Source organism: Lampris incognitus, chromosome 13, assembly GCF_029633865.1.
Source record: "Lampris incognitus isolate fLamInc1 chromosome 13, fLamInc1.hap2, whole genome shotgun sequence".
In the NCBI taxonomy this organism is placed as follows: Eukaryota; Metazoa; Chordata; class Actinopteri; order Lampriformes; family Lampridae; genus Lampris; species Lampris incognitus.
In genome coordinates this window covers 36,525,009-36,543,002 of record NC_079223.1, presented here as the reverse complement: position 1 = coordinate 36,543,002, position 17,994 = coordinate 36,525,009, and the positions used below count along the sequence as shown (strand labels likewise).

The following is a 17,994-nucleotide window of genomic DNA, read 5'->3' as shown; positions in this document are numbered from 1 at the left end:
ATGATGATGGCACCAAAATAGATTTTGGGCCAGGGCAAAAATACTGAAAATGAACTCTGCACATTGACTTTTCACTCTGTTTGTGTACCTGGAGACATCAAAAGTCCACTGTAGCCTGACATCTGATGCTTCTATCTGGTATCATTGATGACGCTTGTGTCACTCTTTAGTTTGGCCGGCTAAGTGTTGAAGGGAGTACTCACGCCTTGCTGTAGTTCAGTACAAAGTCCATTCCTTTCTCACAGTCAAACTGGATGTCCCGAGGCAAATCTTTGTGTTTGTCAGCGTCTATGCTCATAGGGAAGCCTGGCTGCCACTCTTTCCACCTATGGGGAACAACATGGTTTTTACCAAGGTTCAGCTTGCTCAGAGTTCCCGTCAAATTACAAAACTGTTGCTGCTATTGGTAGCCCTAAGCATCACCCACATAATCAGTATGTGAAAAAAGGCGAGGCAGTGTTAAAATGTAAAAACAATGACTAGAGTAATGGTGCTCTTGCCTGTAATTTTTCTGTCTTGTTTGCAACTCTTTGTGTCTGTGCTCCTTGGCCAGTCTGGTCTTATCATGCTGTGGTAAACGTGCTACAACAGAAATAATTGTAAATTAATTTATGGATATGATTGTTTGAGGGCAGTTTGGTACAAATCCTGCTTGGATGAGGACGTCCGGTTTGGCATCGGACATCTAAATAGAGAAAACACTTTTCAGCCCTATCAAATTATATGGTTGAAATGATATAGTCATAATGAAGAACAAACTGTGTGTGTGTATATATATATAGTAGCGAATTCGGGGGGCAGTCCAGGAACCACCACAGCCGGGACGCGAACCCGTATCTCCCACCCCGCAAGCGACAACGTTAACCAGTCGATTAAAGGGTCTGACCCGTTAGTCAAGGACCAACGTGTCGACTATATATATATATATATATATATATATATATATATACACTACCGTTCAAAAGTTTGGGATCACCCAAACAATTTTGTGTTTTCCATGAAAAGTCACACTTATTCACCACCATATGTTGTGAAATGAATAGAAAATAGAGTCAAGACATTGACAAGGTTAGAAATAATGATTTGTATTTGAAATAAGATTTTTTTTACATCAAACTTTGCTTTCGTCAAAGAATCCTCCATTTGCAGCAATTACAGCATTGCAGACCTTTGGCATTCTAGCTGTTAATTTGTTGAGGTAATCTGGAGAAATTGCACCCCACGCTTCCAGAAGCAGCTCCCACAAGTTGGATTGGTTGGGTGGGCACTTCTTGCGTACCATACGGTCAAGCTGCTCCCACAACAGCTCAATGGGGTTCAGATCTGGTGACTGCGCTGGCCACTCCATTACCGATAGAATACCAGCTGCCTGCTTCTGCTCTAAATAGTTCTTGCACAATTTGGAGGTGTGTTTAGGGTCATTGTCCTGTTGTAGGATGAAATTGGCTCCAATCAAGCGCTGTCCACTGGGTATGGCATGGCGTTGCAAAATGGAGTGATAGCCTTCCTTATTCAGAATCCCTTTTACCCTGTACAAATCTCCCACCTTACCAGCACCAAAGCAACCCCAGACCATCACATTACCTCCACCATGCTTAACAGATGGCGTCAGGCATTCTTCCAGCATCTTTTCATTTGTTCTGCGTCTCACAAACGTTCTTCTTTGTGATCCAAACACCTCAAACTTGGATTCATCCGTCCACAACACTTTTTTCCAGTCTTCCTCTGTCCAATGTCTGTGTTCTTTTGCCCATCTTAATCTTTTTCTTTTATTGGTCAGTCTCAGATATGGCTTTTTCTTTGCCACTCTGCCCTGAAGCCCAGAATCCCGCAGCCGCCTCTTCACTGTAGATGTTGACACTGGTGTTTTGCGGGTACTATTTAATGAAGATGCCAGTTGGGGACCTGTGAGGCGTCTGTTTCTCAAACTAGAGACTCTAATGTACTTATCTTCTTGCTCAGTTGTGCAACGCGGCCTCCCACTTCTTTTTCTACTCTGGTTAGAGCCTGTTTGTGCTGTCCTCTGAAGGGAGTAGTACACACCGGTGTAGGAAATCTTCAATTTCTTAGCAATTTCTCGCATGGAATAGCCTTCATTTCTAAGAACAAGAATAGACTGTCGAGTTTCAGATGAAAGTTCTCTTTTTCTGGCCATTTTGAGCGTTTAATTGACCCCACAAATGTGATGCTCCAGAAACTCAATCTGCTCAAAGGAAGGTCAGTTTTGTAGCTTCTGTAACGAGCTAAACTGTTTTCAGATGTGTGAACATGATTGCACAAGGGTTTTCTAATCATCAATTAGCCTTCTGAGCCAATGAGCAAACACATTGTACCATTAGAACACTGGAGTGATAGTTGCTTGAAATGGGCCTCTATACACCTATGTAGATATTGCACCAAAAACCAGACATTTGCAGCTAGAATAGTCATTTACCACATTAGCAATGTATAGAGTGTATTTCTTTAAAGTTAAGACTAGTTTAAAGTTATCTTCATTGAAAAGTACAGTGCTTTTCCTTCAAAAATATGGACATTTCAATGTGATCCCAAACTTTTGAACGGTAGTGTATATATATATATATATATATATATACACATACACACACACATATATATACATGTATATATGTGTGTGTGTGTGTGTGTATATATTACATTGGCAGCCAATGAGTGCGTGATGCATGAAACAAGCTTGTACTGAAATGTATGTTTTTTTCCTACATCTATCTTTACTATATATAATGTAGATTATATAGATTATTTTACTCCTTATTTGTTGAGCACTTTCCCTGCCGTTGAGTGTTTCTTTTAACAAAGGTATGTTATATATTAATATATAAGAATTTACTTGACTCACTGGATTTATATATATATATATATATATATATATGTGTGTGTGTGTGTGTGTGTGTGTATATATGTATATATATATGTGTGTGTGTGTGTGTATATATATATACACGTATATATCTCCATCCATTATCCAAGCCGCTTATTCTGTCCACAGGGTCGCGGGGATGCTGGAGCCTATTCCAGCAGTTATAGGGTGGCAGGCGTTGAGACACCCTAGACAGGCCGCTAGGCCATCACAGGGCCAGTAAATTGCTTAGCATATAAAATGGAATATTGTTTGATTGCTTTATTGCAAAACAATTCACTTCTTAGAATGGATCAGTTAATAGACACTGTTCAAGATAAGTCTCCTCTATTCCATTGCCTACCAACATGGGGATTACCAGTTCAAATATGTTCAGATGAACTGTTGAGAAGTCAGTGACAGAGTCCTCTAGACAGACAGACAGACAGACAGACAGACAGACAGACAGACAGACAGACAACAGGAGCGGTGACTACCTCGTCCGTCCCTCAGAATCACTTCCTTGTCATCTACCAGCCAGCGGAAACAAGGGAATTCCACATGGTCTCCATCTGGGGTCTTCACTGTGATGTACCTGCAGTACCAGTCATCTTGCCTCCAGTACTTATTTTTTTCAATCTTCACCAACATGACCTCGCCCAGGCTCTCTGCCACGCTCACGTTATACGAGTCCACCTGCAGTCAGTCACAGTTAGTGTATCACAGAAAGTTAAATCAGTTCATCTGGACACAACGTTTATTGAGAGACGTTTATTCTGTCAATAAACACTGTGTCCAGATGAACTGATCTGTGATTTCCTTACCTGGATTATTGAGCATGCATCAAGACAGTTAAAGTATAACTTGCCCCCCGGGGTCTGAACCTAACCCCACCCACTGCATAATTTTGAAAAATGCTACAAAGTGGCAAAGGGGCTTAAAAGGAGGTTGGGGAGGGGGAGGGGTGAAGCAGGAGCACGGGCAGGAGTCACTGGCTCACTGCCGCACACCGCCGTAATCAGTCCCCTCCGCCAGCCTGGCTTCAGGCACAGCGACACACACCACCCCAACCGACCCAGTTGTCTGGTGGTGCTTCTATAGCCATCAAAAACGTTGTGCCAAAATTGAAAATGATGAAATAATATAACTATAACTAACTGTAAATCAAGATAACTTCAAAAGGTTGATAGAAAATGTAATAAAGGCGCAAGGTTAGCAAGTAAACTGTGAATGATGACTCTCGATCAATGAGCGTGGTTTCACAGACTCACACAAGGGCAGGGCTGGCGGAGCTGGGTCGCCGACCTCTGATTAGAGGGCGTTAAGTTTTTTTTGTTATTTCATGACGTAGATAAACCCCAACCGGTCGACTCTACGTCAGCATTGGGCTTGCAAGGTTCAGGGCTAATTTAAAACCGTAGATGGGGTGTTGAGCCATTTTCAACCCATGAAATGCCTTTTTTTATCAATTTGGTAAGAAATGTCAGTATTAACACCGGCATTAATGTGTTGAATCACCGTACAGTCATATCGTTCAGTTTACATCTCAATAAACCCGTTCAAGTGTTTAGTTCTTTTTAAGTTTTCTATTCCCAAAGTGTGGTGCGCGCACCCCATGGAGTGCTCGAGCTGTCTCTAGGAGGTGCCCGAGAGGGAACGGTGATCCGAGCCTATGCATTCTCTTTGTTCTTTAGTGGTGGGTTGTGTATAACTTTATTGCAATTTGATCAAATTACTGGTGTTTCAATTCCGTAACTGCTGTTATGTATGGTTGATTGTAACTTAAACTTGATGCAATTTTTCTTTAATGCAGCTGAAAATATGACAGCATCCCCCCAGCATCTTCTCTTATGATGGGCCTATCTGCCTCTGAGCATGTGCGTGTCCTCGCCCTCACCCATCACCTTTGCTCTTTAAATGTGAGGCTTGAAACTTTGTTGTAGCGTAGTTTCAGTTTCATTTGAATGTGAGAGGGCATTGTCGCGATCTCTTGATATTTGTGTGTTTTGATTTGTGCATGATTAAACTTGATACCTTGCATGTTTCGGTCTATTCCGTTGCGTACCAACATGGGGATCACTGGTTTGAATCCCCATGTTACCTCCGGCTTGGTCGGGCGTCCCTACAGACACAATTGGCCGTGTCTGCGGTTGGGAAGCCGTATGTGTGTATGTGTCCTGGTCACTGCACTAGCACGTCCTCTGGTCGGTCTCCTCTGGTCGGGGGAATAGTGTGATCCTCCCACGTTCTATGTCCCTCTGGCAAAACTCCTGACTGTCAGGTGAAAAGAAGCGGCTGGCGACTCCACATGTATCAGGGGAGGCATGTGGTAGTCTGCAGCCCTCCCCGGATCGGCAGAGGGGGTGGAGCAGCGACCGAGGCGGCTTGGAAGAGTGGGGTAATTGGACGGGTACAATTGGAGAGAAAAAGGGGGAAAATAATAAAAAAAAAAACCTTGATACCTTTCATGTGGCTATAAATAGGCTATGTTGTGTTTTTTTCTCCTTTTTTTTTGAACGTGTGGGAGATTGGGGGTGCACCGAACTAGTCGGAATGTAGAAGGGGGCGCGTTGTCTAATGCCGAGATCAGACTACACGATTTCATCCCGATTTTGACACGATTTTGTCGTCGCCAACAAATTTCCACCGTCGGGCCTGTTTAAGCGGCCTGTCCAGGGTGCCCCCCGCCTGCCGCCCAATGGCTGCTGGGATAGGCTCCAGCATCCCCGCAACCCTGAGAGCAGGCTAAGTGGTTTGGATAATGGATGGATGGAATGACGAACAGGCGTCTTTACCCCGGGTAGTGTGATATAAACGAAGAACAGCGACGTGGCGTCTGGAATGCCCCACGACACCCCGACGAAAAGTCTAGCTTATCAGATTTTTTTGTATGTTTTTTTTAATTACTTTTTTTTTTGTATTTTCCTGCTTAGTCTGAAATCTCCTATGACGTATTAATTGACATTGACCAATAGGATGACAGAATGCTTTCTGGCAAATGTGCAAACACGGCAAAGAGAAAGCGATGCTGCTGTTGCTGCCGTCATGTGGAACGACAAACCAAGGAAAGGTTCGTTGAGCAGGGCTACAATACCCCTGCCTTTTGATGCTTCCTCGAGGGAGGACCATGACAGTCAAAAAAAGATAGGCTAAATGTTGGCGAGAAATAGCGGAGGCACTTCAGCGACCCGGTGAGTAGCTGGTTAAGCTATGCTAGGTTATCATTCCTCCGTAGCACTAGCCGCAACAGCGTCCACAATCGTTTTTTTTTTTTTCTTCTTTTCTTTGCTTTTGTGTTTTGGAACACAAGACCGCCGGCATCACACGTAGCATTTCTGTAGCCACTGACAATTTCTTGACCCTCCTCCCCGACGACTTATGAACTTGCGCAAGATCGTGAAAGGCATCACACGACGATTGGTCAGGGTCATATGCTGCGTTCCAGACTAAGGGCGCAACGATTAATCGACGTAGTCGACAAAAATCGATGACACAATTAGTTGCCTTTTTTTAACAAAATTTTATTTAAATCCATTCAAAACATTACAAAGAAAAAATCATACATATGTACAAATACACATACACATACATACATACACATACATAAACCAATTATAAACAATAAAGAACAATACAGCAGGGGACATGAAGAAAAAAAATTGAATATATGTTCAAAACATCGTATACTTTCAAAGTTTGAAGGTCACAACGAACTTTTTTTTTACCTAAGTGTAACACATTCTTATATAATTCAAATTTCTTCAGGTGAAAATGGAAAAAGGCAGATAATCAATTAGATATGCAAAGTAAACAATTAACGAGTATAAAGTATCTAAACATGATAAACAATAACCTAAATAAAGTCAATGAAACTTAATCAGAGGCTACAGAAAATAGTTCCTTATAATATGATAGTATGCGTTCACTTTTTTTATTCGTCAAAAGGGCCAATGTGTCTAAATACATATTGAACTCAACCAGAAAAGCATCAATGTTTGGGAGGGACCTAGAGAACCTCACTTTATGTATGTGAAATTTACCGAGTGCAATTATAAGATTTGTCATGTAATTTAAAGATTTATTTTCACATTCAAATTTAGTAATAATGTCTTTTGGCATAATTATTATAGACTGTCCAGTTTTGTTAAGTATAAAATTCTTTATGTCACTCCGAAACACAGATGAGGAGGGGCAGTGACAAAACAAATGCATAACCGTTTCTGGCTCAGCGCTACAAAAGGTACAATTAAGTTCTATGTCAGTAAATTTGGAAATTAATGTGTTACATGGATAGATGTTGTGTAAAATTTTAAAACGGATTCTCTAATTTTATGTGAGATACAGAATTGAAATGGGCACAACCAAGTCTTACGCCATTTTATGTCATCCAATTGTGAATTCCAGAAAGGTTTCCCTCTGGGTGAAATCTTATTATAGTCATAAAGCACTTTTCTTATATGTTTGTTGGTACATTTCATGTCTGTTAATTTTATTCCATTAACTTTTAAACAAGGTATTTGAAGATTAACATTTTGATATCCTAAGTGACATTTCATTAATTCAAATATACCTGTGGGAATAGCCCTTATCACAGAAGTAAATTATTTATATTCGAATGGAAAAGATTTGGCTTTTAGGAAATTTTCATAACTATAAAGATCGCCTTTATCATCAAACAAATCTGTAACAAAGATTAAACCTCTTTCAATCCAGTTCTCTTTATATATACACTACCGTTCAAAAGTTTGGGATCACCCAAACAATTTTGTGTTTTCCATGAAAAGTCACACTTATTCACCACCATATGTTGTGAAATGAATAGAAAATAGAGTCAAGACATTGACAAGGTTAGAAATAATGATTTGTATTTGAAATAAGATTTTTTTTACATCAAACTTTGCTTTCGTCAAAGAATCCTCCATTTGCAGCAATTACAGCATTGCAGACCTTTGGCATTCTAGCTGTTAATTTGTTGAGGTAATCTGGAGAAATTGCACCCCACGCTTCCAGAAGCAGCTCCCACAAGTTGGATTGGTTGGATGGGCACTTCTTTGAGCAGATTGAGTTTCTGGAGCATCACATTTGTGGGGTCAATTAAACGCTCAAAATGGCCAGAAAAAGAGAACTTTCATCTGAAACTCGACAGTCTATTCTTGTTCTTAGAAATGAAGGCTATTCCATGCGAGAAATTGCTAAGAAATTGAAGATTTCCTACACCGGTGTGTACTACTCCCTTCAGAGGACAGCACAAACAGGCTCTAACCAGAGTAGAAAAAGAAGTGGGAGGCCGCGTTGCACAACTGAGCAAGAAGATAAGTACATTAGAGTCTCTAGTTTGAGAAACAGACGCCTCACAGGTCCCCAACTGGCATCTTCATTAAATAGTACCTGTTAGAGCCTGTTTGTGCTGTCCTCTGAAGGGAGTAGTACACACCGGTGTAGGAAATCTTCAATTTCTTAGCAATTTCTCGCATGGAATAGCCTTCATTTCTAAGAACAAGAATAGACTGTCGAGTTTCAGATGAAAGTTCTCTTTTTCTGGCCATTTTGAGCGTTTAATTGACCCCACAAATGTGATGCTCCAGAAACTCAATCTGCTCAAAGAAGTGCCCATCCAACCAATCCAACTTGTGGGAGCTGCTTCTGGAAGCGTGGGGTGCAATTTCTCCAGATTACCTCAACAAATTAACAGCTAGAATGCCAAAGGTCTGCAATGCTGTAATTGCTGCAAATGGAGGATTCTTTGACGAAAGCAAAGTTTGATGTAAAAAAAATCTTATTTCAAATACAAATCATTATTTCTAACCTTGTCAATGTCTTGACTCTATTTTCTATTCATTTCACAACATATGGTGGTGAATAAGTGTGACTTTTCATGGAAAACACAAAATTGTTTGGGTGATCCCAAACTTTTGAACGGTAGTGTACATTTTTTGTTAACAGTGATATTACAATTGTTCCAAATTATATCCTTATGTTGGTGAAAAGTTGTGAACATAACACAATATCCAAGACAAAAAAGCCTGCTGATAGAACTTTTGAGAGTTTTATCGGCAATTTAGAGACAGTGTAATTACATCCCATTAAAGCCACCTAAATTTTTAAATATATTGTGTGGTATAAAATTCCATAATGATTCTGGGAACTCCAAACATTTTTTAAGCCATTTGATCTTGAAGGTGCAATTTAAATGGACAAAATATAAGATTTCAAATCCTCCTTCAGCTCTCTCCAATCTGAGTATTTCTTTTTTAAAGTAATGGTGTCTGTTTTTCCATTCAAATTTAATAAATACATTATTAACTTCTTTACAGAGCACATCATTAACATAGAGTGACAAGGTAGGATAAACCAATCTTGATACTCCTTCAGCCTTTGTTAATAACACTCTTCCAAAAATGGAAAGATCTCTCTGAAGCCACATATTAAGATTGACTTGGTTTTCTTAATTTTAGGAAGAAAATTTAGCTGCTGTCTGAGAGCCATATCCTTTGAAATGTGAATACCAATGTATTTTACACATTGTTTAACAGGGACATTAAACATAAGTGTCTCTTCAGTCTCATATAAACATAAAATTTAACTTTTGTTTATATTGAGCTTACGACCTGAAGCTTCTGAAAATTCACCAGTTACATGTAATGCACTCTGTATTTGCCATTTATCCTTAAGAAATAATACCGTGTCATCAGCTAGCTGTGTAATTTTTATCTCTCTGTCAGAAATAGTTAAGCCTTGTATATCTGCACTATGTGAAATATTTAAAGACAAAAGTTCAGCAACAATCAAAAACAAAAGACAAGAAATAGGACATCCTTTACATACACCTCTTGAAATGGGAAACCTTTTTGAAATGTTGGGATACAAAATGACAGAGCTGTTTATGTCCTTATAGAACATGGCAATATTATTGATAAAGTTACTTCCAAATAAAAAAAAATTGCAGGGCTTGTATAATGAAAGAATGTTCAAATGAATCAAATGCCTTATAAAAAAAATCAAGGAATACAAATAATGCATTTGAATTTATGTAGTTCAAATAGTCAATTAAGTCTAATACTAATCTGATGTTAGAGCTAATGTGATGCTTGGCCATAAAACCATTTTGGTTTTCACTTATTATCTCTTCTAGATTCTTTTTTAAACGTTTAGCATGAACCTGCGATAAAATTTTATAGTCTGTGTTTAAAAGTGAAATGGCCCCCAATTTTCAATTACTAAGTGATCTTTATCTGGTTTAGGAATTAGGGTTATCAGACCTTGTTTCATGGTTGTTGTCATCTCCTTTCTAGCTATGCATTCTTTGAACATGAGTAATAAATTGTCCTTAATTAAATCCCAAAAACAATGATAAAATTCAACAGAGACCGTCATTTCCAGGTGATTTCCTTAATTTCATTGAGTGTACAGCTTCATTGATTTCTGAAATTAAAAGCTCACCTTCACAGCTCTGAATTTTTCAGAAATCAGGGGAGTAAATTCTTTAACATGTTCCATAAATGTGTCACATTTTGATCGATTAAATTCAGATGTATATAATTTGGTATAAAAGGAGGTAATGTAATTTGCAATATTATTGGGGTCAGAGCTAATGATACCATTTACATTAAGAGATGCAATATTATTTCTTTTCCTAGTTCTTTTTTCTAAACCAAAAAGTAACTGGAATTTCTTTCCCCCTCTTTTAACCACTTAGCCTTTGACCTGATGAAGGCACCCTTGGTGAGTCTCATATACATTCTATCTAGTTCTTCACTGAGACTTTTAAGTGTTTTTAATTCTTCTTCAGATAAATTGTGCCTAGAAGTTAACAACTGTAGCTGGTTCATTAAGAGATCTTCTTTGCTAGAGTGTAATCTTTTTATTTCTTTGCTATGTTTTATTGCAACTTCTCTAACTTTAAATTTAAAGAATTCCCATGTTTGAATTGGACTCATTTATTTTTCATCAAAAATATCTTTTGCAAGTAGTTTCACAATTTCCTTAAAATTGTTATCATCCAATAAATGGTTATTTAACTTCAAATATCCTCTGATGTTTGAGCCCTTTAATCTAAGACTAATTATTTTATGATCAGACAGCGGAGCACGAGAATGAGAAACCTCTGAAATGAACTGTAATCCTTGTGATGATAAAAACCATAAGTCAATTCTCGACTGAGAGCACCTGCTAGAGTTGGTCCATGTGTAATCTATGACACTGGGGTTCATAAACCTCCAGGCATCTGAACGCAAGAGGTGATCACTTATAAATGACGTAGGCTTAAAACCCAATGACAACGAAGATCTGGGAGGCCATCGATCCATTTCATCATCTGGAGCGTCATTGAAGTCCCCTCCAATGATAAAAAAGGGATCCTTGTACTTTCCCTTAAGGTCTGTCAGTTTTAAAGAGAGCTTAGAGAACATATCCTTTACTTGAACTGTCCTATTTGGTCCATAAACATTGCAAGTAATAAACAAAAGATTGTCCACCTTTAAGACCAAAATAATCCACCGTCCTTCCTCTGAAATAACAGACTCCAGTACATCACCATTAAATCTATTTAGTAGCACTGCAACTCCAGCGGAATGATTTGAGCCATAAGAAAAATACACTGTATCCCCCCACTGGGATTTCCAAAAACTTTCATCATCATTACATGAATGAGTTTCTTGTAAGAAAATTATATCTGCATTATAACGCCTACTAAAGAGAAAAACTGCCTTCCTTTTTGTGCTATGATGTAATCCCCTTACATTGGTAGAACATAAATTTAATGCACCAAACTTAAAATTAGTCATACTTTAAGAAAATAAACTAACAAAACATCAGCTGATGTCTGAAAAAAAACAAAACAAAACAAAAATTACTGTGGTAGAAAGATAATGAAATATGTACTTACCGACTGTAAACCTCAACTATAACTTTAAGTACCAACCCACTCAATTGTGCATTTTAAACCATTTAGCATTATTAAAAGTCAATCCAACAGTGGCTTGTTTGCTGGAACACTGTGAGTGTTAAACTCAAGGTTAACTTAACGGGTCACCATTTTTCCTTCAATATAAGCTTGTGCACCACGAAAACCGGCACGTTTTCCTTGCTTTCTGTCTGCTTCCACAAGTGGCCAGAGTTTGTTTCTTTACTTTTTGTTGGCCTGTGTCAAATCTTCCTTGAGGAGTAGTTTCCGCTCTTTCAGGGTCCCATTGTCACGGGAAATCTTCCAGAGTTTGTCTCTGAAGGATCGCATTGTGAAATGCACAAGGACGGGCCGAGTTGCATTTTCACGTTGCACTCCCAACTCTATGCACCGTGTCGACAAGAAAGCCCATCTTGTCCTTATCTTCAGGAGCGAGCAATGCGAGAAGCTTGATGATTTCTCCTCTGATGTTTTCTGCAGGTGTCTCTCTCATTCCGTGCAGGCGTAAATTCCATCGCCTGCAATAATGTTCAGCCTCTTCACTTTTCTTCTGCAGTTGGGAGACTTGCCCCGAAACCTCTTTCATATGTTCTTTATTTTCTTTTACTTGAATTTCCATCCGTTTTAGCTGCTCGCACACTGTGGTAATGGCGTCAGTGTTCTTGGCTATGTTTTGTTCAAGAGTAGTGATGCGTTTTGTCAAATCAATCAACGCTTTTAGGATATCAGCATTTGAAATGCCCTCCGATTCTTCACCATCTTTGGAGCGCTGTTCTTCGGTTCCGGGCTCTTAGTTGGTGTAAAAGGTAAAGGCGAGCACAAACCATCAAAGCCCTCGACTTCTTGTTCAAGAAGTGATGTACCGGTTTTGTTTCTAGAATCTCTTTTCGTCATGTTGATCTTGACGTTAAGCTAGCACTAGGCTAACGCAAAGCTAGGAAGTTAGCGTGTTACTTTTTCACGTTTATTTCACAAGAAATCCGTGTTAGGTACTATTCCATTTACTCACAGTGTTCTTCTTTTTTCAAAACGTAGTCACAGCAGTCATAATACTTGGTTTATCTGTCTCTTTTTGTTGTGGTACAAATTATAGCTTCGGAGCTCACCACCCGCCAACCTCACGGGGTACCATCTTGACTCGACCTCGTTATCAATGAATTTGTCGACAATTCGTCGGTTACGTCATCGCGCATGTATTTCACGCTGAGGAACTGAACTGAACATCGTTTCAGGCATCTCACGCCAACGCCACATCTCATGAGGCGTCCCACGCCAACGCTCTGAGAGCTGCACATGCGCAAAACCGACCGGGAGCGGAAACGACAGGACAGGTTATCAAAACAGCAAAATGGCGGCGGCCAATGCAACGCCATCGTGTCCTAAAACATCTAAAGTCTGGGAGCATTTCACCCTCAACTTGGCAAAGAAAAGGATTACGTGCAAGATTTGTAAATTGGACCTTGCTTATCATGGGAGCACCTCAGTCATGCACGAACATGTTAAGAGGAGGTACGCTGGAGATCTGGGCGATGCGGACGCGCCTAGGTAAGATAGTTAGCATGTTAGCTAGCTAGCTAACTATGTATAGACGGAGTTGTCTTGGCTTCTAACATTAACATAAAGCCAGTACAACTCCGTCTATACCTGCGTGCAGGATTCCAAGAGTTTAAAAGTGTAATGTTACCCTTTTGCCTGACAAATGTCTTTTTTTAACCAAATTTATGCAGTCCGACTCCGAAGAAGAGTAAAGGTACCATGGATGGCTTTATGAAAAAGAAGCAGACGTGTACACCGCAGCAAGCGACAGCCCTCTCCGAGTCAATACTAAACGTGATGGTCAATGACGTAAGCTATTGTTTTGTGCGATTCATTATCTGACTAGTCGGTTAATCGTTTCAATAATCGGTGAGTTGTCGACTAATAGTCGTTAAATAGTCGTTAGTTGCAGCACTTTTCCAGACAACTCAGAAATCGAAGCTTGATCCGACCTCCTACTAGAAAAATTACAATGGAACGCCCCTCAAAGTTGGGAGTTCCTACTTGTAAACTCGGGGCAAATCCATCTACCCCGACTTTTTTCGGGAGTTGTTTCTTATCCGATGAGAGGGCCTAAGGACAGGATGTTGTGTTGCTGTTAAGCCCACTGAGGCAAATTTGTAATTTGTGATATTGGGCCATATGCAAATAAAATTGACTTGACTTGACTTGGCTTCATGGCGAAGCAGTCGTCTGACGTCACACAACAATGGCAGCACCCATGGAACCGCGCAGTGTTATAGGGCCGGTCCTATGCTATTCTGGGTCGGGGAGCACCATCGCCCACCGCCCCCCCCAAAAAAACAAAAAAAAACAGACATGGCCGAGGTACTTTTAGGGTACCGACTGTCCTGGTGTAATTAGCTGGTGTGAAACGACGGCCATCCGTTTTAGGGAAATCAAAATCGGTCACCTGCAGTGGTTTATTTCTGACTATGTCCGTTCTGATGTCATCATCATGCATTCTGTCTGGCCACTGTGCAGGATCAAATAAGTCAAACTCACGCTCCCCATCACTTTCGTGACTTCCCTCTTCCTCGACAGATTCTCGGTGGTCGTTTGCATTCTCGATAGCGGTAGAGGTGCTAGCACAAGCGCCACGGTCGCTGTCCGCTCCGGTATCCTCTGCTGCTGAGTTAGCACATGTGGTGGATGTGCTAGCTTCATTGCTATCCACAGTATCCTCCAAGTGTTCTGCTGCCCGAATGTTAAGCCAAGCACCGTATACCTTCTTTGCGTTTTCTGCCTCATTTTTGTATTTTCTACCTTATGTTTCTGTAATTTTCTTTTCTTACAACCAGATTTGTTTCCAGACATTTTTTTGGTTAGTAGAACCGAATTTCACGTCTTCACCGTAGGCTATACTAACTCATGGGGGAGGGGGATGACGACACAACTTATGATACATTTTTGAAAATAAATCGTTATCAGCCAATAGGGAAACTGCCAGGAGGAGCAACATACAGGGCCTCTTTGCACTGGTGAGACACACAATTAACAATCACTGCACTTACAGTAGAATCAGCGCAGAAAGGTTTTTTTTTTTCTGGGCCCCCCTCCAGACCTGGGCCCGGTGCAGTTGCTCCCGTTGCTACCCCCACAGAACCGGCCCTGATGGTAAACCATCAACTAAGGCAACATAAAGTATATTCGCCTGTATTTAATTACAATAATACATACTATGAGATAGTAAAACATGTTCTGCATGTAAATTGATATCAAAATATGTTGACAATGTTATTAAGTTGCTGGTTATGGTAAACAACTGAAAGTTATCTCTGCACAAAATGTATTCCTCTGTTTCGTTTATATATGCAAGGAGGCTGCACTGCTGACAATTCAATTGTTTATACACTTGCCAATAAAAACAGCAGTTTATCATGGTCAGCCATGTTTTTTGTTAACGTTTGGCGTCATGCACCTTGAACTCTTGGAGGTCAGAAATTGGAAATTTCAACTGGGAAATTCCAACCTCGGACTTTGAATGGAACGCAGCAATTGTTGTAGTGTTGCCAGTCTCCTGGCCAAGACGCGGCAAGAATTAAAGGCACAATGATTGCATGGCGGTCTACTCCATTGCCTACCAATACAGGGATCACTGGTTTGAATCCCTGTGTTACCTCCGGCTTGGTCGAGCGGTCGGGCGTCCCTACAAACACAATTGGCTGCGGGTGGGAAGCTGGATGTGGATTTGTGTCCCGGTCACTGCACTGGTACCTCCCCTGGTCAGTCGGGGTGCATGTTCGGGGGGGAGGGGGAACTGGGCTGAATAGCGAGATCTTCCCACATGCTACGTCCCCCTGGTGAAGCTCCTCACTGTCTGGTGAAAAGAAGTGGCTGGCGACTCCACATGTATCGGAGGAGGCATGTGGTAGTCTGCAGCCCTCCCCGGATCGGCAGAGAGGGTGGAGCAGTGACCGGGATGAGTCGGAGGAGTGGGGTAATTGGCGGGCTACAATTGGGGGGAATAGAGGGGAAAAAAATCCACACACACAAAAAAAACTCCTTTCTTAAGAAAATTATTAAAATCCTTGATGGGAATTCCCAGTGTGTTTGACGTTAATACCAACAACCATTTGTAGGTTTAATGTTTCTCAGAGGGTTAATTGTTTTTGTTTTTTCAGAATTTAATTTTTCATAAAAAAGTATTCAGTTCTAAGTTGCATTTCAGCAAACCCCAAATATATATTGTTCAATTTTCCTCTTAATAAGCAAGATACGCGTTACCCCTGTTAATTTCTTTTGTTTGTCCCTCCCTCCCTCCAGATAGAATGACAGATGGACAAAAATAGACACTGTTAACACATCTATGGTCTGCAGCACGGTATGGGGGTGGTAACTTCAAAAAATATTAGTGATCAAAAGGTTAATAACTTTTTATTCGGCAGTATGATATCTCTACATGGGTCCCCTGGTGGCTCCCCTGTCCTATAGTGTGATGACATGACATGACACAATACAACATAACTTACCGCACCCCTCTCAAAGTCATTGTACAGAGGTTTGTCCAAAAGCGTTCTCTCACTGCATCTCTCTGAGCCCACCAGTGTTATGTAGATGTAGTCATCTGTCCCTGCAAACCACTGGCTCCCTGTGGCGACAGTCACTGTGTAGGAAGGCATGGCGCTCTCTTGAGAAGGAGAAAAGTCTAAAAAAGCATAAATATATAAACACGCTCAGATGATGTATACTGATGGTAAAACGACTGTACTCGCAAACCTCTAAAGACGTGTGAAATAATAAGTCCTCCTTTTGGTCATGAGTAAAAATGCACTTTTAGCCTATTTCTGTTGTTCTGTCACTGATTTTTTTTTCCAATTGCTGCACAATTCCTCTTGCGTTCCAGTTCAGATGTCCTGCTTTTCATTTAACATCCTTTTGTACTGTGCGACAAATACTATGGAAGGGATTAATCAAGCAAAAGGTGGTGCAGGAAGCTGATGATGACTGTCTAACTGGTCCAGTGAATGGTCTCCACCCCTACACTGTATTTTAGATTAGGTAGGTTTTGACTAGAGACAAATATGCCCATCCTCCTATAGCAAATTCCTTTCTGGGTTTGTTATTAACCCATGCAAAGGAAAATTGGCATGCAGCATTAAGAGTTATAATTTATTCATTGTGTATTTGAGTTTCTATGCCTGTTGTTGAAATCTGCTTTAGAGAGGGTCGTGACAACTTCCCAGAGAGGAGTAAGGGATGTTTGTTATGGGGATGGGTGTTATTTTCTCTCCCATCTTCCCTGCTTAGTTCAGTCCCTTTTAATTCTATATGGCCTGTCTAACTGGCGATGACCAGGTGTTAAAACTGACCCATGGTGTGAGATATAGGGAAAGGTATGGCTTTATTTGACCAATGTTCAGACCTTTTTTTGTCTAATGAAAAGGAATATAAACAAGATAACTCTTGTTCATTGAGAGTGAAGCAAGTTCACCCACTGCTTGTATTCTCCTATTGCATGCAATATACAACTTGTCTTTTATCATCAACCACCAGTGCTTTGTGTTATTATTTCTGAGTCTTGAGTGATTGCAGGCAATTTCCACAACACATTTCACAAGTCATGACAGACAGCTTGGCATTGGGGCAGGTTTGGGTTTCTTTTTTCGTCTCATGAATTGAACCTGAAAACAAATACGTTTCCTTTGGGTGTGAACAACAGAAATGGAATTACTTTGCAGCAGAAACTTGATAAGAACAGAACAGAAGAATTGTTTTGCATCAATCTCACCATTACTGTTGACATAGGGATGTTAAAACACCAAAGATAAGGTGTTGTGTTTTCGATTGGATGTTTTATTGCACCTTTTCTGTTACATTCTTTTCCCAGTATGCCCACGTGTTTCCTGGAGATGGAAGGTAACAGGGAATGTAGGAAAATGTGTTTAACACATCACATTTGCCAGTCAAATCGGGAGGTGGCATCGAACAACAGGTTCTAGAGGTGTAGTTTGGTTTTATAACAAAAAATGCAAATATAAGATGAAGTTCCTTGGTCACTTTACTAACCATAGATGGAACTTCAGTATGTATGTAAGCATATATAATTCTATTATTATTATTGCCTTTATTTAAACTCGAAAAATCAGAGGGCTGGCCCTCATTTACAGTGCTATCGAGTAGCAGTTAAAAATAAAAAAAATAACAAAAGATACCAGATAAAGGAAAACAATTAATTAAAACAAGTATATAAGCAAAC

The 17,994-nt window shown here is 40.2% G+C and overlaps 1 protein-coding gene across 1 annotated transcript in view; it reads right to left on the bottom strand.

Moving 5' to 3' along the window:
- Positions 1 to 16,417, bottom strand: part of alox5a (arachidonate 5-lipoxygenase a) — a 28,615-nt gene extending 12,198 nt beyond the window's left edge. The window contains exons 1-4 of the mRNA XM_056291876.1: positions 16,268 to 16,417; positions 3,355 to 3,553; positions 501 to 582; positions 204 to 326 (exon numbers count right to left, since the gene is read on the bottom strand). Of these exons, the coding sequence (XP_056147851.1) occupies positions 204 to 326; positions 501 to 582; positions 3,355 to 3,553; positions 16,268 to 16,417 (554 nt within the window). The remainder of the gene's footprint in view (positions 1 to 203; positions 327 to 500; positions 583 to 3,354; positions 3,554 to 16,267) is intronic.
- Positions 16,418 to 17,994: the final 1,577 nt, after the last annotated feature.